This window comes from Macrobrachium rosenbergii, chromosome 43, assembly GCF_040412425.1.
Source record: "Macrobrachium rosenbergii isolate ZJJX-2024 chromosome 43, ASM4041242v1, whole genome shotgun sequence".
In the NCBI taxonomy this organism is placed as follows: Eukaryota; Metazoa; Arthropoda; class Malacostraca; order Decapoda; family Palaemonidae; genus Macrobrachium; species Macrobrachium rosenbergii.
Genome location: NC_089783.1, coordinates 27015184 through 27041624, shown reverse-complemented (window position 1 = coordinate 27041624; position 26441 = coordinate 27015184). Strand labels below are relative to the sequence as shown.

At 34.9% G+C, this 26441-nt stretch overlaps 1 protein-coding gene across 15 annotated transcripts in view; it reads right to left on the bottom strand.

Moving 5' to 3' along the window:
- Cda5 (Chitin deacetylase-like 5) overlaps positions 1-26441 on the bottom strand; it is a 402422-nt gene that overhangs the window by 177571 nt on the left and 198410 nt on the right. For 14 of the 15 annotated variants that reach the window (XM_067086775.1, XM_067086776.1, XM_067086773.1 and 11 more), the window contains one exon: positions 11098-11178. In XM_067086775.1, coding sequence (XP_066942876.1) covers positions 11098-11137 — 40 coding nt within the window. In that variant the 5' untranslated portion in view covers positions 11138-11178. Of the gene's footprint in view, positions 1-11097; positions 11179-21146; positions 21468-26441 lie in introns of those variants that run through there. The other variant, XM_067086774.1, reaches the window with a different exon arrangement.

Here is a 26441-nt window from a genome sequence, read left to right as displayed (position 1 = left end):
ACAGTATTCTGGGAATACGAAAGGAGGTATAACGTTCCGGAAGAATTTAACAGGCTGTCCTGGAAGCAAGAGCCCTTGCCTGCGTTGGGTCGCTTAATTTTATAATAACAGCAAAATCGGTGAGAAGAGGGAAGTGGAAAAAATGGAGTAGCCCAGAGAGGTATCTCCTAAATAATCTTCTAACGCACTTTAAGTGAAGTCTGATTTGTAAAAAATGTTTTCGCTTTTTTTTAACCATTTAGACATCATTATCTTTGTCTTTATTGTAGCTCAGATCACGGTCTTCATTAATAAATCAAGAAATATAACGGTTATCAAACACATCGCCATGTCTTTATGACATTAAGAATGTGTATTTTGTGAAACAAGTTATGATTTGAATAGGAAATCTATAATCGACATTCAAACTCTATTACATATCTTATAAATGTGTATAATGATCATCAGAATCTGATTCGAATGAGGGAATAGGCACAGTTACCAATATCCCATCCTTATAAAGGCAAAAAGAAAAGTTGAGCAGTATATGAAAACATCCTTCGAAATAAAATTATCATACCCATATATCAATAACCACAAGTTTTCCACATAAACATAAACAAGTAAAATGTTTCCATTAATGTCTTTTTTATAAATTTCTTCACTTGCGGTAACGTTGCTCCTAATTTCTACACCTGGAGTCATGTTTTATTTGCAACGGGATTTACTGTCTTGGCCTGTGGTAAGGTTCCAATTTCTAATTTCGCACTCACTTTTCTAACCTTGGCTCGAACAGGAAGTGAACATTAAATGTCTACTGCTTTTTATCTCTCTCTCTCTCTCTCTCTCTCTCTCTCTCTCTCTCTCTCTGTATCAGAAAACGGTAATGATTCTAAACTCTTTGGAAAATAAAACGGGTACTGTTTTTTTCTCTCAGGCGCACGATATAGGTCAACTGCTTTAAAACTTTCTCTCAATGCATCAGGAAGCTTTTAAAAGGAAATGTTTTTTTATCATAAATCAGACATTCAAATTAGTAGCATTTTCACGTTCACGTCCGTTTTTTTTTCTCTCTCTCTTTGTTCATTCTGTAAATCATACGTCAGCTCTACAGATTATCCATAATTATTCACCTTCCTATAATTTGTCTTGTATGTAAACAGAACTTATTTAAATTATCTGCTCGGTAATTTTCGTTTATTTCTAGTTATGCTTTTGTAGCAATCAGATTCGGAATGACGAAGCTCACGCGCCTGATTCATTATTTGCCTCTCTATTTTGCTTAGCAATATTCAATTACCGATTTCTCCCTTTTCCAATGGAATCATTCGTACGTGAGATTTCTCCCACTCAAGCTTTTCCCGTTCTACTTAACAAAGTAAATAAAAATCTGGAGGAAAAAAGTACTGTTTCTGTGGCAATAAAACGAAATGCGCCAGATCTTTTGAGGGCAATGTCACCTGTGTTTTCCAGACCTGATTAACTTTCCCTTCTTCATCTGCACCTGTCAGCTTCGCCAAATTGGAGAGAGAACTTCAGAAACATTTTTACTTTCGGTGAGTTATTACACCCTATGAACACACGTAGCATCTCGACGGAGATCACACATTAATCTGCCCTTTCTTAATTGGATGTCACTGAAAATTCACTCTAAGCTTGGTATTAAACCAGCATGGAAACTGGGCCAACGACACCCGTTTCAGGAGCGAAGCAAGCCTTGAAAATGATGAGAAAACTGTTCATGAAGTTTACAAAAGAGTAATTGCCACCGTCTGCTGCCAACACAAACCATCTGACGCGAGCAGTGGTCACCCACGAATGTGTGTCAAGCAGTGTTGCCAACCCCACGCACACGTCTCAGATTCGCCACATAAAAATCTCACTTTTATCTATCCTTTCTCCTGTGGTATGCTGGCCTTATTTTTGAGTGACGTTTTCGCTTTTTAATTCGACTGTTTCCGTCTGTCCCGGCCTAAATCCTTGGTTACAATACCTTTATGAGTAGCATCTGGAAAATTCATTCTTAATTCACAGTTACTGACAATATGAAGACTGAAAATATAGCAAGTAAGAGCACACACTGCCCTAAAATAAGTGATCATATTTTATTAATTGTGATCACGGTGGGGGTTCTGATGACAATGCTCTCTTATGTATTTAATTTATTTTTTCTTTCTTATCATCTATATCGGCTTAAGTCGACATTATATGCTTCCCTTTAATAAAATAAGTGCCATTCGTATTTATTTGCTTCTTTACTCAATTATTATCTTATTCATTTGTTTACTGCCCTCAGTATACGGATATCCGAGATACCAGTCCGCCGGACGGCGCAGAGGTAGGTTCCACCTGGCTTGATAAATCCGTTAACGACACGTAAGCGCCACAACGTGATTTCGACCGAAAAGCTGCCGTTGAAATCTTCATTTCCTCTTTACTGAAGCGAAATGGAATTGACAAATGCAAAAATAAATAAATAAATGAATAAATAAATTGATAATGGCAGACAGAAGGAAATGAAGATCAATATTTTTGCAATGTAAAAGTAAGCTTAGAGGATTAAGTACAAAAATCTAAAGAGAGAGAGAGAGAGAGAGAGAGAGAGAGAGAGAGAGAGAGAGAGAGAGAGAGAGAGAGAGAGGCGTATCATAAAAGACTTTCAGGAAACCCGTTTCTATACTATATTCAACGTACAGGAAACTAAAGAATCTACGTAACTGAAAAGGCACACTGAATAATATCTTATCAAAAGATACGAAACCGCAAAACAAATCCCATTTACAATGGCGCGTCATTTTACCCACAAGCAGTGAAGTTTCCCCCCCGGGAAAGTCCATCTGCTCTCTTCTGTCAACAAAGAAAAGAGAAAAATGAACCGATTTACTCCTGTGGAAAAAGATTTCCTCCAAGAGGTAAAAGTCTTCTAAAAAAATTTCCTCTTCTTCCTGACTTTCACGGCCAGGCTTTCCCAGCCAATGTGTCAAATTAGTTCTAGATCGTTGCTCTCTCTCTCTCTCTCTCTCTCTCTCTCTCTCTCTCTCTCTCTCTCTCTCTCTCTCTCTCTCTCTCTCTCAAGCTTTCCTTTCTGTCTGACTGGTCAACATTTATTTTCATGTAATACTTTTTAATTTTCCTCACAATATACATCTAAATTTCTCTTAAATACTGAGCCTTGAGATATCGGTTACAAACTTTGATTCTTACAAAAAACTGGGAAATGATAGTAGCTGACATTTATTCAAGGCACATTGGCCTCAAAAGTTTGAATACAAGAAAAAAAGCCTATGAGATTGGTAATCTGAGGTCGCCTCAAAGAGCAGTAACAGTAAAATCTAATAATTTAATAATGAACTTAGGGTACAAAAAAAGTAAGCTAAAAAAGTAGCGACTTTTGTTTTAGAATCAAAATATAGTCATTGCAGAAGAAAAAACTATATTGAGCAACTAGAAATTATTATTGTCTCTTTCACTTTAAAGTTCTTTCGGGCTTTCATTGGAAAAAAAATATATAACTGAACCTCTATAAACACAAAAAAAAGTCCGTGCGTGTTCATTTATTTCTGTTTTAAATCATTCCGTAATAAATAAATGAAAACAAGAAATTCACTCCTAACCAACGGGATAATACTTCTGGTTTGAATCTCCAAGTCAACTCCAGGACGCCGACTCATCGCCTACTTCATCCAGAATTCCTGAACCTCTAAGAAGGATTCGCTGAGTAGGACCTCAAGCCCTTCGAATACTTGATCCTTCTGTAGGCAGTCATTAAGTAGCTTTAAGTAGCACCTACATATCAAGGCTCGCCAGCTAATAAATCTCTCTTTGCCTGTAGGCTATGTATTTAATTTCTCCAAGGCGTCTTGTCTTGTCCTATGCTGTCCGCTCGCTGCTTTAAGCCTATCGGCAGGCCCCACTCGGTATAGGCCTCGGCTGCCGTTAAAGAATTTCTTTGTTCCTGAGGCTCTCACTTGCTTTCCTTGCATGAAGGCTGGGGAAGATTTATCCACCAATACTTTAGGTTTACTGGATTATGAAATGAATGGACACGAGGGATGAATGGTCGTTATTCATACGGGGGGCATTCATCTCCTGATTTATCTGGAACTTTATTTAGTACATCGCTGTTCTACGGTCATTAACCTCACTCTCCTCCCGACATCCTCACCTCACAAACCCCCAACCCCCTACCTGTTTCTTTATTTATTTATATGTTCATATAGTGGGTGTAAGTAAAGCGGAATCATCATGGTACATAGTTCGCCTATCCACCTTCATTTCTGAGTTAAATATAATTGCCATTACGTGAGCAAACATTTATTTCCATTCCAGATAATAAAATGAGCTAAAAATCACACTCCCTCTTTCTTAGTTATTTCAATATCTATTAGTCTATTCAAACATATTCTATGCATTTTTATCAATATGAATATTTGTGTCTGCTGAAAAGAAAATCAATATCTTTTTAATGGTCAGTATCATAACACAAGAGTTGAATCTCTCTCTCTCTCTCTCTCTCTCTCTCTCTCTCTCTCTCTCTCTCTCTCTCTCTCTCTCTCTTCACAGAATTACAGTCTAATCGTAATATATAACAGTCATCACGATTTAAGAGCTCTAAACTCTTTTAGGAGCTAAAAAAAGAAATAATTGCAGAATATTACACAGAAGCATTCTGAGGAACGCTCTCGTACTTCGTAACATCCTGGGAGGGGACAGCAGGCGGTAAAGTGTAAAGCGTCCTTTCATGTGTTGTGTCTTGAAACTTCCTCTTCTAATTTATTAAGTCTCGTGAAAATTTATGGCTTCCTCCACTTATTTCGCGGTTCATTACTCTTACTTGTGATTTCATCCATCACATTAAGAGGAATGCGCTTACGGAGAAGGATGGGAAGCGATGGATGGGTCGTAAGTGATGTGGGTGACAGCAGGAGGAAATGGGTGTCTTGTAACTAAATAACAGGTTGGTTGCAATTTGGTGTCGTAAAATCACTATTCAGTAAAAGGAACGTACCGTAAAAAAAAGGAAGTTTTTACAATGTACACGACAAGTGTGGAGAAAATAGAAGAAATAAAATATGCGTTTAATTAAAAACAACACCTCATAACTGAATAACGTTTTGTCCAAGAGGCAATAAGATTATGATGAAACTTTGGAGAACTGATCAGGAGGGTTCTCCGACAATACTTGCAAAACAAAATTGTTTGTCACCGCGTTCGCCTCATAACAGTAATCTACTGACTGACAGCGCTCAAATGTGGCCCGTAGTAATGACTTTGTTCTTGTTGTTTTGTAGAACACGGCTAAAATACGACTCAATTTAAACGTTATTCTTCTTAGTTATATCTCTCTTTATCTTCACCCTTTTCTTTCCTCATATGTACATATTCATTGTATTGCCTAATTTTTCTTTCAGCCACTTGTAATTGTAAAATCTACAGCAAAAAGGTTTAACTGAAAATATTAGTTAGGAATAATATATGTACGTTGTAAGAGTTCATGGCATACTTTGATGAATAACTTTTTGTCGGTATAACTATTAATCTAGCAAATAAACAAAAAGAGATAATTTCATAGCTACAAAACTCATAAATAGAAGATAAACCTTTTATGGCATCATAAACTGTCCATTCTAATCAGTGAACTTCAGATATTCTAAAACTGCTAAAACAGCCATGGGTTACATATGATGTGTGTGTGTGTGTGTGTGTGTTTGTGTATGAGAGAGAGAGAGAGAGAGAGAGAGAGAGAGAGAGAGAGAGAGAGAGAGAGAGAGAGTCACATACACACACACCAAGTCACTTTCTAAAGTGACGCAGGTAAAGGCATCACATACTTTCAAATACATGCATACATACATACATATATATACACAAATTATTCTAAAGATAAATACTTATTGAAAAAATATATTTCCCTTTTCAAAAAAACACCTCCAGCCTCTTTTCCTCATCACCTATATTTTCACTTTTCAGTAAAAACCAATATAAAGGTCAGAAGAAGCATGAAGAAAACACACAAGAAAATCTTCAAAACGAAAAAGAGGAAAACCATAAGAACGGTGACTCTCCCAGGGAAATATATTAGGAGTGAAACTAAGCCTGTAAAATCTTCAAGACTGTAAGGCTTTTTTTTTTTTTTTTGGTAACGCTTCGATTCACAAAGAAACTTCAAACGACTTTCTGAAACCAATGCAATATGCCTAATGTTCAGGTCACTGCAGTGTGATGAAAACCCACTTTTATCTCTTGAGCAACGATCACTGATGAAGGCAAAACTGGGCGATTTAAGCTGTGCCAAAGTGAGAAAGGCACCATTATTCAAGGTAAGCTCAAAAAGCTAAACATCTAAGAAGGAAAAATCTCAATATGATAGATGAAAAGTAAAAGGAAGAATGCAATGAAGTTGCCGAGCCTTGCAATTTTCTCATGTGCTGCTTATGTCAGAAAAGTAAAGAAAAGATAATAAAAAAAATATTGTATTTACGAGTTAGAAAGATTCTTAGTATCGCCTCTACAAATTTATATAAAATTTACAGATCAACACTTAAAACATTATTTTGACTTACACGCTAATTTCGCTAATTTCTATGCAATACTGAATATTTGTGTCCATACATTCTTTATACGTTAAGGTGTTTCCCATGACAGAGATGGTCCCACAGAGAAGATATATATATATATATATATATATATATATATATATATATATATATATATATATATATATATATATATATATATATATATATATAATATCTTTCTGTGGAACTATCTTATATATATATATATATATATATATATATATATATATATATATATATATATATATATAACTCACATCGGGATCGATGAATGGCCAGAGCGCTACTAATCGACCCACATTTGTGAGGCTGGGATTCAGTCCCTATGTGAGTCAGAAATTTATTTCTGTGAAACACGTGCTCATGTGGCCATTAGTTCCATGTTGTGTGTGTGTGTGTGTATGTGTGTATACATATTTAACTCAACTGTCCTGATAAATGATCACTCATATAGAGAAATTATTATATTTTTTATGATTTAGTTGCAACATACGTAAAACTCAACAGTGACTTAGCAACACAACAGTATACACGAAGCACCTACGCATGCATCGTCTCCTACAATTAGATCTCACAATACAAGGCGTGGTCGTTCGGCTCAACCAATGAAGAAGTGGAAGAAAAAAATCGAAGCCCCTTTGGCAACAAGGCAGTATCCGTTCTAACTTTATACCTTTGGCCTTACCACTTTGCCATTTAGTGCTTGCAGGCAGACAAGATCCATTTTACGCTTTTATTTTCATTCCTGGCTTTTCTCTTTGTTTCTTCCTTTCGGTGGCCTTGGTCGTGGATCTCCGGTGGGGCTTTACGTGGGAGGGGAGGGGAGGGGAGATGGGGGAGAGAAAGACAAATAAAATCGTTGTGGGGAAATACAGAAAAGCAGAGAGAGAGAGAGAGAGAGAGAGAGAGAGAGAGAGGAAAACTGATACAACACTGACTTGAGAAAATAAAGAAAGACAAATATAGACAGAGAGAAAAATGGGATGGGAGAGAGAGAGAGAGAGAGAGAGAGAGAGAGAGAGAGAGAGAGAGAGAGAGAGAGAGAGAAGTACCGAACCTCAACCGTTTTAATAAGTGAGAATATCTCATTGTCAGCTTAATATCGTGTTCAACTGTACTCAGCGTGTCCATTTCAAATACGAAAATCTCTAAAGAATTCGAAACTCAGTCTGTATCGTGACTATGCTCCACTCACTCAAAAGAAACTTAAGAGAAATTAAGAAAGAGAAACTAATCCACAGCCTAACTTCCTATTAAGAGGCAATAAATTCCCGTGAGAATATGCTGAGAGAGTGTCTCAAGACTATCTCCAATGATAAGGTAATTAAATGAATTTCGTGCTTTATGTAGCATGGCAGAAGATCAGTAGGCACTAAATTGTTCCATTAGTAATGATGTATGAATGTGCGTGTGTGTGTGTGTGTGTCTGTGTGTGTAGCGTGCGCTTTTGTGAATTTTTGTCACTTATACACCGATGACTTTTTATATTTACAAATATTAGAAGACCAATACCGAGTACACTATACCTCTGGAATGACTTACCCGGAAGGGAATTACAACTATTAAGTATAGTACATCTACACTGATCGGGATTCGAACCTGAATACATCGATACACCATCGACTTTGCCAATTTGACTATATGTATATATATATATATATATATATATATATATATATATATATATATATATATATATATATATATATATATATATATATATATATATATATATATATACATACACGTGTGTGTGTGTATGTGTATATATATATATACTTTTATGTTTATATTTGTATGTACGTACAAGTGATAAATTTATCTACCCAAGAACAGAAAATTTAAAGAAAAAGACAAAGGAGCGAATCGTTGTCATGGCTACAGAAACTTTCCAGAGATCATAAAACGCCGGGAAGCCTTCTGAACAGTATGGCCATACACAACCCTAAATGAAACCTTCCGAAATCCAAACACTGCTGCCAACAGCTAATTGAACCCCTCCGTCAGAATGGTACATACTTACGGATCATAACGTGTTCTTTTATAACTTCCATTTTGCGATTGACTCTTAGAAAGTATTCCTAGGAATTCCTCCTGACGAGTCTTCTCAGTATTCTTGCTCAATGTTTCCTTACGCGCCAATTTTCGTAACTCTACGTGTTCCATTTATTTGCTTGTTACCTTCGGTGTAACGATGGGAACCCTTTTATTTGCTGCTTCTTCCTCTTCTTCTTCTTCTTGTCTTTGCTGGTGATGTTATTACTGTTTTCTGTCGCCTACCTCGCATTACCTATCGGTGCTCAAGTCGTTCCCTTCTCTTCTTATTACTGGTATTTACTTCTTTTTCTTCATATCAGGCGTTAATTTGTTTTCTTGCTAACCCTACTTATGTTTTTGTTTATTTTTTTCTTTTCATTCTCACGGTTTTAAACGTTTTTTCTGTATCTCTTATGACCGATTTTTATCACTGTTATTCTTCTTCGTCTTCTTTCTTTACTCCTTTACTGCTATTTAAAGCATTCTTCTCCATGCTTTCCCAACTTCTTTGTCTTTGAATCGCTTGTTTCATTTCTCCTAATCGCTTCCGTTGTGATGACAAAACATTTACCTACCTCCTTTTGCTGTTGGTAAAAGTTTATGAAAAGTATATACAAACACACACACACACATATACGTTTATATATATGTGTGCGCGTGTGTGTGTTTGCGTATTATACAGATAAATAAAACTTAAATTTTTTTTTAAATAAATTAAATCTCTCTCTATCTCTCATATATGCACACACACATATGTATGTGTGTGTGTGTACTTTATAAAGCTTCACCACATGACACTCGCCAAAAACGTGAACACTGAACATAACTCTGGACAGTAAAATTTGTTTTTTGTTCTTTTTTCTGTAATCTTTTCGCCCTTGCACCCATGGAAGTACTCAAGCATGGACTGAAGATCACAAAATTGCAAGAAAAATCCAACTGGTACGTTCTGAAGTTTCGCAATGGTCTCATTCTTACGTCACTTACAGAATCTGATTTCACACACACACACACAAACACACACACACACACACACACACACACACACACACACATATATATATATATATATATATATATATATATATATATATATATATATATATATGTGTGTGTGTGTGTGTGTGTGTGTGTGTGTGTGTAAAATCAGATTCTGTAAGTGCCATAAGAATGAAACCATTATGAAACTTCAACGAAGAATGATACTGTATTATATGATAGCCAGAGATTATAAACCTAAGAACGATAAAATTACAGAAAAGAAACATATACGGAGGTCATGAAACGTAATTGACAAATATGGCTAAAACACACGCGACAGTCTCCAAAAAACGTGACAATTAATAAGCCTAGTAAGGATATCGCCATCGTGTTATCTTTTACCAGCTATCTAGTGCCCTTATCAGAAAAGGAAAATATTTCAAAATGAGGATAAAAGTTAGAGACAATTGCTATTCTTGCGAAAATAAGGAATGTGGATCTTTTCTTAAAGAATTGGTTATTTATTTAGTATTTTTCCTTTTCGAGACCCTAATAGCTTTCAGAGAATTATGAGAGAGAGAGAGAGAGAGAGAGAGAGAGAGAGAGAGAGAGAGAGAGAGAGAGAGAGAGAGAGAGCGTCAACGTAGGCAAGGCAAGCCTTTCATGTATGATGCAAGCATATCCAATGAATCATCCACAAATAATTAAAGGCCATAAGACATTCTATGTAGACAATTTGAAATGCATGACCATAATTTCAACAATGAAAACATTTTCTTTTCTATACACATTACAAACAGCAATGGCGTTGCATATCCCAACATATAATAGGTTTTATATTTTCATACATCAATTGGGTTCGACATTCTATATAAACATAGTAAGAATTCTAGGATCGACGAAGTAAACAAAGAAGAATTTACAACAATTACAAACGTGAAGATTCATAATTTCAATGGGAAATGCTTAGAATGAAAACTGTTTGGTACATCGAAGACATATGCAATTTAAAAAAACATGCAGATCAACACAAAGGAACTCATGAGCACAGACGTCCACGCGCGTACCACACACACACACACACACACACACACACACACACACACACACACACACACACACACCCAACCCGCACACACACAAACACACACACACATATATATATATATATATATATATATATATATATATATATATATATATATATATATATATATATATATATGAGTATGTATGTATGTATGTATACGAATATATATATATATATATATATATATATATATATATATATATATATATATATATATTATATATATATATATATATATATATATATATATATATACGTATATGTGTGTACAAAAATATATGTACATATGCAAAAACACAAAGATACGCTGTATACTACTACTGCATAAAAGTCCTTCCCACTCAAAAGCGACAAATCAATAAAGACAGCGCGTACAAAAAGAAACAAATAATTGCGCGAGTAAACAAACAAACAAGCAGAACTTGTACTCACCTAATAAGGACATGAAAAGCAACTTCACCGGCCAACCCATTGTGCTTTGGTGCCTTCCGTTCGTCGTGGCTCACGCCCTAGCTGTCAAAGGAAAGCCACAATCGTTAGTTAATTACACAATACAGAATGCGTCTACATACAGTACAATGGCTTATGTTTTACTTTCTGAAATAATTAAAGGCATTAAAGTCAAAGAGAATTATTTAAGGAACCAAGAGTTTTTTTTTAATTCAAGCAACCATTCATATATATATATATATATATATATATATATATATATATATATATATATATATATATATATATATATACATATCTGTATAATACAAGATAGATTTGAAATTTGCATAATGTAAATATGCCAATTTGAAAACTATATATATTTTCAATATATGCCAATTTCGAAAATATACAGATTTGACAAATGTACCAATTTAAAAAAAAATATACAAATCAAAAGACACAGAAAACAACAGTTGATTTGTTGGCGCACATTGGCGTCACAATGAACATGGTCAAAGGTCATGAGAGACAGAAAGGTTTCTCCAAAATTAGTATGAGCCAGTTATTTGAAAATATAAATCTGAATTTAGAAGAGGAGATATATGGAAGAAAACTTCTTAGACGAATGATTCATAATAAATGCTATAATTCGACCTAATGCAATGCCTCTTATCTTACTCTCACCACTGTCCCATTAATTAGGAATGTTACCTATGAAGTAAATTACTGTTACTCTTTATTGAAAAGCGACAGATAATTTTTTAAAGGTCTTTTACTTATGTTGGAAATTTCTTCAGAATGAGAAACGTGAATAAAAACAGTACCTACTACTCTTCTTTTTTTAAATTTTTGTTAAGATGATCCAAAACCTCTTTTAAGAATTTTGTGGATAAGTGGGCGAATAAATTTTAAATTTATGAATTATCAAATAACAATAAATAAATTGATAAACATAGATATCTTCATTTCCAACTGGTTCACAGAGAGTTAACATTTTCTTATCTAAATAATAAAACTGTAAATTTTAGAGACAGTTAAGTAAGAAATTCTATATCAGATCAGTATTTACGTCATTCAACCCTTGAAGGGTCTGCCTGTTTACAAAATCAGTCAAATTATTAAGTTATCCGTTCCTCCCAATAGCGTCTCACACCCCTCCCCAAACGCCCACCCAACTAAACCCTCTACACTCCTTCCATCTCCTCCCACCACCCCAACTTTCAACCTCCCTGAGCCGTCCGACCGGAAGACTTTCAGGTGCTCTAAAAGGCAGAGCAAATCCACCAACTTCCACCAATTAGCCTTGGCTCTAGTTTTACTTTCTATCTTTTGGGACTAGACCCAAGACCCACCTCTATTTCTTCCTCTTCTTCCCTTTTTTTTTTATTGTTTGTCCCTCAGAGTTTGACATTTTTCGTTCTAATTCAGGAAGTACATGGACTGAGTACAAAATTGAGATAAAACGAGTTCAAATAATGTCTCGTCTTTTTTTTTATTTAAGACTAAGAGCCCGATAGCGCCAGGCGTTTTCCCTGATTGTTCTGCGCTGTTTGACACTATGCAATCTATTCTCCTCTGACTGGCTTATAGTTCATAACGAAAAACCTATCTTTCAGATTATTTTCCCTTTCCACGATAAATCTCACTTAGTCGGTGCAAACCTAAGAGATATGAAACACGTTTTCCATTATGAATACCTAACAAGGTAAGTCGCTAAAAATATAATTCACTACATAAAGGTAAAATTGCTTTTTAATTCTCGTGAAGAAATTCCTCTGTTGTCATCTCCAGTGACAAACACTGTATTTTTCCTAATTCACAGGATCATTGCAAGGCAAGGTAATTGTAAACGATGATTGCAGTCACACATAATAGAAAAAAGAATACAAAAGATGTTCTGTACGACTTTATCATTTAAATGGCATTACGTTACTTATCAATGAGGGGTCAATATTACCTTGCGAGAGAGAAAAAGAGAGAGAGAAAAAGCAAATCTTGGGCAAAGAAATTAATGTTTTGACCGAATCAAAGTAATAACAAAAGTAATATGATGAATGAAACATTACTTTCATGATGTCCCAAATGACTGAAATTGAAAAGTTAAATCCCTGTCCCGCAACCCAACCGCACAGCAATCTACCCCTTGTTCCTAAAGGGTATGTACAGTATAGTTATAGGGCAAAAGTCGAGGGTACCTAGGCCCCTGGAAGTGGTAGGATTGCAGACTAGTGGCCCAGCAGAGGAAAAAAAAGTGCCCGGTGACCTGCTGTCGTTTGTTAATACCAACATTCAAGGTAAACAAGCCCCAGCTGTCGAGTTGTTCGAAATTAATAATTATGAAAAATACTGAAAGAGATACCATTAACGTTCTAGCTGTATTACAGATTAGTAAGTAGCAAAGCACGGACTTCCTTATCATGTGAGGTTTGTTTTCACTAGAAATTCATTATTCAGTTTAACGAAGTCACACTATAATCATGTTAAATCATAAATATCTTTGTTTATGTATATATATATATATATATATATATATATATATATATATATATATATATATATATATATATATATATATATATATATATATATGAGTATATAGAGTATGTGGGTATACGTCCATTAATTATTGTATGAGAGGTCCATTTCTAAAGACAACAACAAAGAAACAGCATAACAAAATATGTGGCTTTAAAGACACAACAATTTTGTGTGTATGCTACAGCTGATTCAAAATCCTAATTTATTACTGTATTTTAACCTAAGAAACGTAAAATGAAAATGTAATGTGAAAACATCCTTCAACACAAATTTAAAACACAAACTCTTCAATAACTAATAAGAAAAGAAACATCACACCAACGTTAGGTAGCAAAACATAACACAATTTACTTAGACTAACTAAATGACATTGAGTTTAAGAGCTCTATACAATCAACTCCCCCCTACCTCCCCCCACCACACACATACACACACAAACACACACACACATACATATATATACAGTATATATATATATATATATATATATATATATATATATATATATATACTCGTATATATATATATATATAACATAACCGTGATATATTTTATATGTTCCCAAACGTTAACCTTTTGGTACCCAATTCCTTCTACCTCGGGAATAACACCGATGTGTGTTTGCGTATGTTTGTTTTCATGATTGCATTAAGCTACAATCCTTAGTTAAATTAATATATACCTCACTCCACCCGTATTTATGTAGTGTACGTACACACAGACATATATCTATACATGCATACATACATACACGCGTGTAAATGAGTGCACTGAGACCATCTTCATACATACAGACATGCATAAAAAAATAGGTGTAAAATGGGAGCACCCTCCCTCTCTTTCCATCCGAGATGAAAGACAGAGAGAAGGAAAGAGCACACGGTTTCTGAGGAGCGTTAGGAAAGCGTTCCCATTGCAGCTCTTGTGGTTTGTTGCATCTTTAAGCAGACCTCGTTGTGGTGTCAGCAATGAGCTGCTCGTTTCTTCATACTCTCTCTCTCTCTCTCTCTCTCTCTCTCTCTCATTTTATTTACGAACATCTAAACATCTAATTTATTATATGCATATATATATATATATATATATATATATATATATATATATATATATATATATATATATATATATATATATATATATTATACCGTATGTATGTATGTATGTATGTATGTATGCATGCATGCGTGTGTGTGTCTGTGTGTATCCAATCAAAAAGAGAGAGAACGTCACGTGAGCTCGGTCTTCAAAAACTTTAATTTCCGATTACAGTAAATAAAACAAAACAATTCGATAGAAGTACCGCAACACTTTCGGTTTCCCAAACGACTAACGGGAAACAAATCATAACACCGCTTCAGACAGTTACCGCAAAGAACAACGGCAGAGTAGACATGACGGTAATGGCCTCAATAGAAGTTGCTATAGGCTATTCTTGTCGTGTATGGGTTGCAGCTGAGCTGCCTTAAATCACTGGCAACATATTTTTTTGACATTTTTTTCTTCTTTCTCTTGCGCCATAGAGCAAGAAGGTCTTGGGAAACTTTTTTTATTTGTTGTTGCCATACCTTTTCTTAATTTCACTTTATTTACCGTAACTTATCGGTTGTTACCATATTTTTATTTCATTTTATTTACCGTAACTTTATCGTTGTTGCCATATCTCTTTTTATTTCATTTTATTTATCGTACTCAAAGTTATTATTTTTTCTTGCTTTTCTTATATTTGAATCTTTAAAGTGTAGATATAAAAATACGTTTTAAGACAAAAAGTCCCCTACATATATCAAAAAGTAGTTAGGAACATACTATATCTATATGGCAGACAAAACAGAAATTGAATTCACATCCAATCGTGAATGACTAAAATAGTGCAATGGCAGGAGATCAGTGAACTTCAAGAATGAAGATAAATAAAAGACAGAATAAAGTTGTTGAATGAAAGTTAAAAAAAAAAAAAGATAATTATAAACAAAAACAGAAAAGAATAAATTACAAACCAAAGGCCCCACGATCACTAGATGACTTCATCTACAGAAAGAATTAATGATAGGAATGACTTGGAGAAATAAAATACATTAGAACCAAGCACAAACAAGCCATCCAAGATGAAATTACTTCCTTATAAAGAAGAAGAAGAAGAAGAAGAAGAAGAAGAAGAAGAAGAAGAAACACAACGAATCCACATAAATAACTTTCATGCTGCAAACGCCCCCATTTGTCATACCAAAGCATTTTTAAATGACCATACGTCATAAATCCTTCTAATAAACACACAAAACGGATGTAGCTAATGTGCGTGTTGGCACGTAAACTTGAAACCTTCAAGTGTTGACGGTAACGCTCCCAAAACACGCAGTAGTTCCATGTCTATAAAAATCACCTCTGACCATGAAATGGTCTAGTGATTTTGTTGGAATTGTCCACTTGATTTACAGCAACACCGAAGGTGAGACTCTGTAGGAAGTTTGGGAAGCTTGAGATGATCTGCCATGACATGGCGTTGTGTATGGCAGGAGGAAGAAGAATATGATTAAGAAAGGAAAGAAATAGAGGAGGAAGAGAAGGCTGAGAAAGAGGAACAGTGTAAGTGGTGGAGAAAAAGTGTTAGTTGTTGGTAATTGAACTGGGATGATTCATCATAATATAAAGCAGAATTCCAGATAAAGAAAAATTGTTTAATCAACTAAATTTCAGCAAAACATTAATAAAGCCCGAACTATTTCTTATTTTTGTATCCCCAGGATTAAAATTCCCATTATTTTTGTCTCTATAACCTATGACCACCCTCTCTCCAAACGTTACAGGGACAGCATTATTTAAATCCTTTTCTTAATACCACATAAAACGAAAGACTGGGGCTCTTTTTAGCCAGTCTCTGTTATCTTCGTAAAACAAAGAGACAATGCTGTCAAACAATGGAAAGGAAAGGGGAAGAATGAAGTCACAAAACAAACAAAAAATGTACATAAGAGTTAAAAGCGACTTATAAAAAAATTAGGTGTTTATGAAGTAATCAAATTCAGAAAATTAAACAAAGAGAAACATACTCTTAAAAGAAATTTTTTTCTTCTTACCTTAAAATATAATAAAAAGCAAAAACATTCGGAAAATGAACAATGGAAAATTTGAATTGAATTCCAGAAAAAAAGATGATAACGATAAAACAATGGAAATTCTGAAAATGCACATTCGTGACGTTTCCTCAAATGCTGTGAAGTAATTTAAAACGGAGCATAAAGTCAGCAAACACGCTTAAAAAAAATAATGATAATAACTTATAACGATGAAACACCTCCCTCGCTTTATCTTTGGAGGTCAGCTGCAGGGACTGCGAGACATGCGATACAAAATGACTCCCTATATCTGAGGTAAACTTTGAAGTAAAATGACCAGTCACAACGGTATTGCTCCCAACACAGTATTCTAGCCTTCTTCTGGCCACCTTTACCACTGTAACAATCATCATAATTACTCTGACTAATGGTGATTTTCATTGTATTTATTCAAGCTCTTTCAAAATGGTTTTCAATTTTCACATCATCATCATACTGATGCTGACGCAAAATGCTTTTTATCAGAAAGAAATGTGGCCTTTTTACTGACTGCAATTGTGATGATAATTATACCAATCAGGATGACAATAATCCATGCCATAATCACTGAGGTGAGGCCAAACTAGTTATGATTATTCAAATCATTACCATTCTCACGGGGAGACTTAAACGGCTATACATAACCTTGCTTTGAAAAGTTAAACGCCGTTCTACAAGGAAAGGTCAACAGGTCTTCAATGGGGTATTTTGGTGAAATTGAACGGTGACAGCGTCAGTCATTATTGTCTTTTGCGTAACTCCACAACTGTCATTATGTGCAATTAGTTATAATTCACCTGCTTGTTTACGGACGTAGGTTGCAGTATTTGATGCCCAGAATGTTTCCAACAATGGAGAATGTTTCGGGAGAGGAGGGCTACCTTTTATTTTTTTTTCTTATTTTTTATTACTGGGCAGTCACGTTTTGTCTGTCCTTCACAAACGAAAGATCTACGAATCCAACGGATGACAATAATAAAGAAATTGATTTACAGACTGTGAATTATCTGGCGCTGTCAGATATCTTTACCGAATAAGGCGCAAAGTTGTTACTAAGGTCATACGACTACAATTATCCACTAACGTCAACTAATAAGAGAGTATATCTTTTTTTTAGAGTACTAGGCTCTTTCTTTAGTTTGTTTACTTTTTGCCTTGAGATTATTCTTTAACTAATGAACGAAACTTTAGTATTTTACGTAATTATTCTTTTAAGAATTAACTAGAAATTTTCTCAAGACAATTTTTTGTTAGTCGAAGGCAAACATGTTAGGTTAGTTCATGCAGGTAATGCTAAGTAGATAAATAGATGAATAAATAAGTAAATAAATAAACAAATAAATAAAATGTATTACGTCATAAGTAATAAACCGAATAACATACCCAACCTTCCTCATCTCTCTCCCATTGCTTCAAGCAGTACGTTTTATGCAATAAAATGAATCACACGTCCAATCTTACTTCTCATGCCCAACAACTTCCCCACCCCCCCCACCCGCCCCACTTGAAAAAAAAGTAGGGTCACTAAAAATTATACACCTCGCAAACCAATCTCATTACAAGACCTTGGACAATAGCCTGTGACTATCATTTCCTACATCCCAAGCTAAGAATTTTCTCTTGCAGTCTGGCGAAAGACAGAAGCGCTCAGCAGGACCAAGGTCACAAAGGGAAGGTTCAAATACCGATAATTTTCCTTAAGTTTTTTTTTATGTAATACATAAATGCCCCTTGCTCCTACTCCCGTTATTGAGTTTCTATGTTTTCAAACTGACAAATGCTCTTTTGTTTACTTACAAGCGGCTAACGACAAGAGTCTCATAAACCTCGTTTTTTTATCTATTACAGAACAATATGGGCTCCAGTCATGTGATTATAGCGAAGAGGACAGGTCTGTCACACTACATTTCATCTAACGTGTTTGATATTCTACAAGTTTTTGTCACATTTGTAAACTATCACGCTTAATGCGGAATGAAATCGTCCAAGGCTTCAGTGTCCCTTCCTGTACAAGAACAGGAACTTCCACAGCATGTACTTTTCTTCCTTTACTAAGTAACTATGTACACCTGCACATACGCACGTGCACGGGCTCTTATGCGCAGGAGCGCGCGCGCGCACACACACACACACACACACACACACACATATATATATATAATATAAATATATATATATATACATACATAGAGAGAGAGAGAGAGAGAGAGAGAGAGAGAGAGAGAGAGAGAGAGAGAGAGAGAGAGAGAGCTAAAGCGTCAACTCCCTTTAGTGTGTAGTGTAGGTGGCTTCAATTCTAGAGCGAGTGATGTAGCCCATTACAGGTACATAATTTTTTACTTAGGTCAACATAGGTGCAGCAGTTTTTGAAAGATCATGAATATATCGCTACGCCCTCGCCTGTGATTCAAATCTGAAGCTTATGATAGTAAGGTGACCATTATATATACATATATATATATATATATATATATATATTTATGTGTGTGTGTGTGTGTGTGTGTGTGCTTGTGCGTTTATGTGCATTCAGAATATCTACTTAAAATCACCATTTATTTTGTCTTGCCAAAAGGAATTACATTTAAAGGTCGCCATATAATTGGATTTAAAGAGCACAAAGGAAGAAATAAAGAGAAAAAAAGAAGATAAAAATGAATAAGCAAAAAAGACTCAAGGTTAACATCGAAACTTGAAACTCTCCTTTGAACTTTAGCGTAAAGATTGCCTAAGGTTAATTGTGCGAACGGACTACGGCAAGATATTTCGTACGTACTTAAACGGCCTTTATTCGTGGCAACAAAGAGGACTCCCTTTCTTCTGGCAAATGTAAATATTGTCTACTGTAGATTATTTCATCTACTTGGCTGCTTCTTCTGTTACAACAATGAAGGTATCAGTTACTGATATAAGCCATTTTAACTCTAAAGAGTGTACCATCTGGTGAATTTATTCTTTGATACAGATCGACGCCAGTATCAGAGAGTGAATGAATTAATTCTGTATTACAAATACAATGATCCTCAAATATCTATTACCCATAAGTGTGAAAAGAAAATCACTAAATATCGCAATCACCTATGGTATATGTCAGTAAAGTTTATATACATCATAATTCAACTTCAGTACTGTACGTGTCTTGAGCCAAAATGATTGCCATATTTACCTTTAATACAACAGTATAATCATTTTACTTCTCAAGTGTCGAAACAGATTTCCATCTAAAACAGATTTCCAGTGCAAAAAATTCAGTGTTATATAAAGTTGGAAAATTAAGGTATAGAGATATATGAAGTTATGACAGTTTAAGTAGAATTCAAGGTAAACGAAATAAACAAACAAAATCTTTAGACACTGAAATCCTAACAAGCAGTATTTTATGTTAAATGATACCCAAAGACTAATTTGGCTTAGAACCATGCATAACCTCACTTAAATTATATGTAACTGAAGAAAAGTTTAATTTTTTCAAAATTATTGCTATGAATTCCAGTTCCATGCGTATATGTGCATGTATATATATATATATATATATATATATATATATATATATATATATATATATATATATATATATATATATATATATATATATATATATTTATATATATATGTATGTATGTATAATTGTAATAGCCACAGTGCCTGCTCAAATTCTCGAATTCTTCACACTTTTCGGATACGCTTGTCACCACAAAGTGGCTAGTAGATTATATATATATAACATATACATATTATATATATACATACATACATATATAATAAATATATATATACTGAATATATATATATATATATATATATATATATATATATATATACATAGAAAACTCGCCTGTGTCCATGAGTGTAGTTATAAGTGTAAAATGTATATATATTATACACATATACGAGTATCGTATGTTACGCACAATATACATTAAGTTAAAAATGTCAGATCACACACGTATAAAATCCTGCATGTATATATATACATATGTATATATAGATTTGTATATATACATATATATATATATATATATATATATATATATATATATATATATATATATATATATATTTGTATGTATTATATATATAATACTAAAAACGTTAAAGTTCTCATATGTGTCTATATAGATATATATATATATATATATATATATATATATATATATATATATATATATATATATATATATATATATATACATATACTGTATATATATATATATATTGCTGGCACAAAGTACCCATGAGGCGGCAGAAAATCATTTCACTTATCCTTTTAACTTTGAACCACTAAGTACAATGAAGAATCACTTAAGAAAATTCACTTTCGTCAACTGGTCACTTCCGAGAAACACACGTGAATGAGGAAAAAGTAGAAAATAGCAGTAAAAGCAGCAGTATTATCAACAGCAGCAGGATCTGAAGTACCTTTTACAAGCTTGAACGAAAATCCTTCAAAATCCTCTTCTCTCACAGCAAGGAAGCTTTAAAAGCTCCTTCCTTCCTTCTGAGGGGGGAGAGAGAATTTTTGGCGCGAGCCCTTTGGTGATAAAAGAGTCCCTTGGTGAGGCGACTGTCCGTACGCACACCGACTAACCGACTGGCCTGGTCACAGGAGCTCCTGCACCACCAAGACAGCTCCAAGGACCTTCCTGTGTTCCTACGGCTCCACCCTCTTACCCTGGCGGGTCCTCGCTGGTACCCCTACCACTACCTCCAGTCCTTGATCGCCCCCAGTCCCCCAGCAAGTGTCCGGGTGCTCTCTGGTGTCCTTAGAGCAATCCTACATTCGGAGTAAGGGGGTACTGCATAAGGAGACTGTAAAGGGCACGTTCCGATCTCAAAAAAAGAAAGAAAAAAGAAAAAGATCCACGAAGTGGGGGAAAGGGGGCAGGCGTTGGACGGGTGCTCTGAGAGTGAAGTACATTTCTACAGGTAGATAACTGCTCCGAAGAGTGAAGCATCGTGTTTCCTTTGTTGTTCTCTTTTTACAACTCCCAAAAAAATTCTGATTCACCACTACAAGTTAGACTAGCTCTTTGGCTTGTGCGAATTACAAAAGAACTTTTGACTTTTGAAAATGTGCAGCTTAAGTATAGAGGGGGAAATTTTCATTTGAGGCAAACCTTCGTTATGAATTATGGTTTCTGGAGGAAAAAATTACCTTCCTTCCAGTGTTAAAGATTTTGTTGTCAAATCGACCAGAGCTCTACACTGCAAACGAAGGGTAGAAGTGACAAATCGCTGCAAACTCCAGATGAAACAAGTTCTTTGACAAATTCCCTGCTATTCCTGTGATGTTATAAGTTACTGTATTCGAATGTTGTGTTCCATTCTAGGGAAAAATGTCTATGAGAATTATACCATCAAAAAGAAAACATACCCTTCCAAGGAATCAACTACAAGGGATGTGAAATTATATGTAGGCCTAAATTTCAACATAATAGATAGGATAGGATACTTGATGTGCCCCATACAAAATAATTTAGTTGAATTTGGTAAAATGTCGAATTGACTGGGTGGGGGCTCATTAGAAAAACCAGATGACTCGGTCAAGATATACTACTTCCAAAAGGTATACTATAAGAAAAATCTGGAAAACTGTACGAAGGAAAATATAGCAAAATATCAAAGCAGTAATGCCGAGCAACTCAGGATTATTCTATACCCTCCACTAGGATAAGAATTTCTCATTTTTAGAACAGCAAACACATAATCCTTAAATCTTGAGAGCAGGAGACCAGAAATTTCTCTCCTACAGACAACCAAACCTGAAGTCGACGCCCCCTGGAAATAGCCTTCAAGGACTTCAGGTTTCTGTAGTCTCTCTCTCTCTCTCTCTCTCTCTCTCTCTCTCTCTCTCTCTCGCTCGCTCTCTCTCTCTCTCTCTCTTGCTATCCACTCCATCCCCTCCCCCCTCCCGGCACCTACCTCCTTCCTTCTCCAGTCTCTCACCTTCCTCTCAATTTTGCTGTCTAAGAGCAGTGCCGCTCGCTCTGGAAACCAATGAGCTTCGGGCCATGGAAGTGCCCTTATTGTTCCAGTATCTTCGCTTCCTGGAAGCCGGTAGGCCTTGTCACCTTTACGAGGTATGTGGATCTCCTTCCTTACCAAGATAAGTAACCAAAAACGGAGTTAGGTCACAAGTTGAATTTAAAATTTGATATGGTTTGGGTAGTTTCGTACCAATGCTATGCTGAATTTGTATTCATGGTATGGATCATTTACATAAAAATAAGAATAACTGTGAAAAAATAAAAACTAGGATCGAACAAAGTGGCATTAACAATAGTTAGCATTACATAAAAACAAAAAAGCATTTTGAAACAAAGAATCACTCAGTATCCTTTCAAGACAGACCACTCCTACGCATGTTTTATTCAGGGTACAAAGACTAAAGCTAAACACAGGTCACCTCAGGTGGTCAAGCTACCAAGATTTTCAAATTAACCTAAAAAAAAAAAAAAATCTTGACACTGAACTGTAAACCACCAAGGATCCCATTTGAAGAACAAAGCACAGTAGTAAATTACAAATGTAGGAAACACACGTCCAGTCCAAAGGCGACATAGTGTCCCCTTTATCTAAGCATCTGTTATTATTTAGTTCTGCAAAAAAATTATAGATAAATTTGAGAATAATCAAGCACGCTTACTTGAATATGCCTGTATATTTTTAACTAACCACATAAACGTGTATTTATATAATGAGGCCTATGATAAATGAGAGAGAGAGAGAGAGAGAGAGAGAGAGAGAGAGAGAGAGAGAGAGAGAGAGAGAGAGAGAGAGAGAGATTTTACCATCGCTAATAAATACTTTGACAAATTACTCGTCTCAGTTCTCATCCATGTATCACTTCTCATCCATGATTTATAAAGTAAGATTGAGGCTCCAGAGCCACACTGATAACTCATCGATTCTCTCCACTCGATAACTGTACAAATGACACGACCTATGTACCACCGCGTGAGCTTTACCTGTCTTGATCACCTTGTACGGACGGATACCTGGACCAGCCTGGCTGCCACTTGCGGTAGAGGTTGTTAGGTCGGTATTCTCTGGGTGCAGGGGTGGGGGCCGGTGGGGGGGAAGTAGCAGCAATAGAACCAGCAGTGTGCGTTGCTGAGCCTCTAAGGCACATACCAGGACCCACCTATTATTGGGTCCTGGAACGGGGGAGGGGACAATGGCGATCCGAAAACGAGGTAAGTGTCCGATAGGTCAAAGTTGACTCTAATGGAAACTTTTTTGGCGGGAGGGGGGGAGAGAATATACACTGGGAGGAGGGGGTTAAAATGATCTCTTGTAGATCCGATTCACCTTGCGGGAGGATCAGCCCAAATATGTGGCATTAATAAAATGAGACCTTTGGGAGGTCTGCTTCTAGGAGAGAGGTTCAACTCACCCCTAGGTCACCGTTTCTAGAAAAAATCTAATATCTAAGAACAACGTTATATATGTTGGTGGTGTTTTAGACGTGCATTGATTAAGGCATCTCATCCAGGCCTTATCTGGAAAAGATATGTGAATATGTGTACACTGTCATGTTGGTTACAAGATACGGGATGCATTACAAAAATATTTAAACATTAGTTTTTATCAAATTAAGTATAAATTATACCCTTGGTTACGAGATGGGGAAAATAATACAAAATCTGAAGAGCGTTTCATTGCGGAATCATATAAACACTATCACCAATGTGGTTCAAGATTGTGGCAAATATTTCAGAAACGCCAAAAACAAGAATTACGACATTTAGTAATTAAATATGGCATATGAAAAAAATTGAAAAGACATGGATTTGGATACCAGTGAACAAATATGCGTTATCACATACATTAAAAAGGTTGAATAAACGATTAAAAATGCTAAGAGGACAAAAGATAATAAGGGTTTTAAGTTCTAAAATCTATTTACCATCTGTGTGTGTGTGTGTGTGTGTGTGTGTGTGTGTGTGTGTGTGTGTGTGTGTGTGCGGAAGGAGAGTATAAAGGTTATTCTTGTCCACGCCATGTGTCACGAAAAAAATAGTAATATTTGAGGATAATGCTTAGGAATTAGACTTAAGAGAAAAAAGAAATAATTTCAGTAAAGGAAATGATACTCAACCTAAAGGAAGAAATCAGTAAAGTCCTGAAAGTCAAGTTATATAAAAAGTGGTTCATTTCTGATATCGCTGTAACAACTTTGACATTGATTTATAATTGAAGGAACAAACAGAGACAGAAAGAACATGCCAAAAATATGAATGACATTTCAAGACAAAATGTCATGAACCTTGAACAAAATGGACGCATGTTAATCTCTTCGACCGAGAAAATTCTGAATAATGAAAATCTCTTCTGTCAATCTCCCCAAGTTTTTTACTGTTACCGTCGAAAGAAACTTTTTTACATATATATATATATATATATATATATATATATATATATATATATATATATATATATATATATATATACGTAATATGTATGCAAATGTGCATATATATAATATATATATATATATATATATATATATATATATATATATATATATATATATATATATATATATATATATATACACATGCAGATGGGGTACATATGCATATATACACCATGGGCTTAGTGATTTCAAGCATGCATATATATATATATATATATATATATATATATATATATATATATATATATATATATATGCATATATATATATATATATGGATGCATGCTTGAAATATATTATATATATGTATATATATATACAGTAATATATATATATATATATATATATATATATATATATATATATATATAATTATTAATGTATATATATATACGTATAATTCATACACACACACATATATGTATACATAGACAAATGACATAGACAAACAAATATGCTTAAATGAGAAGCCTGTTCATAAAATCTCTCATCTGCAAACTAATGAAGCATTTTCTTTCGAAATATTTGGCAGCTCAAAATAGTGGAAGTGCAACGTTCCATTTATTACTAGTCTGCGGTATTATCTAGGTTGCATGAAGGAAGCTTTCAAATTGCAAGCGGAAGACCTATTCATTCTCAAGTCTAGAAATTGGTCTTAACTGATATCTATACTTTTATGTTTCCATTGCCTTTTCAAAATTTAGGCCTTCTTTTCGTCTTCTATTTAATTTTTCTCATCACGATTTCCCCTTACGGTTTGCTCTAGTTCCTAAACGAATCATGATGACGTTAATGTTGCTCTCAAAACAGCAATAATAATAATAAAAGAAGAGGAAGAAGAATTGCAAGACGAGGCTCATGATGTCCCAAGATGGCAATGGTGATAGACATAATATCGATAAATGACAGACCTGCAAACCGCTTGTGTTAGATTTACCTGACTGATATAGAAAACTAAGAACGTATTATATCCATGATAACGATTGTCATTCCAAAACTAAATTCTTTTATCATTTCACGGGTATATTTTACCGACAGCTAAACTGAATAAATGTGATGAAATAGTGAGCCTCGTGAAGAGAAACATCTGGTCCATCCTTCGTGCTATCTCTGTCCTGAATTAAATCGAAGGAAATCGTGCAAGGAGAGACAGATGAAGTTCACCTCTTAACGGGTCTTCCTGAACTAGATCTGGTCGTCCCTCAGACGAGCGCTCGAGTTTCTAACGTCTTTTGCTTAACAACCTTTACCAAGAAGGATATGACAGTATTGCAAAAAAGGTAACTGTGAGAAGT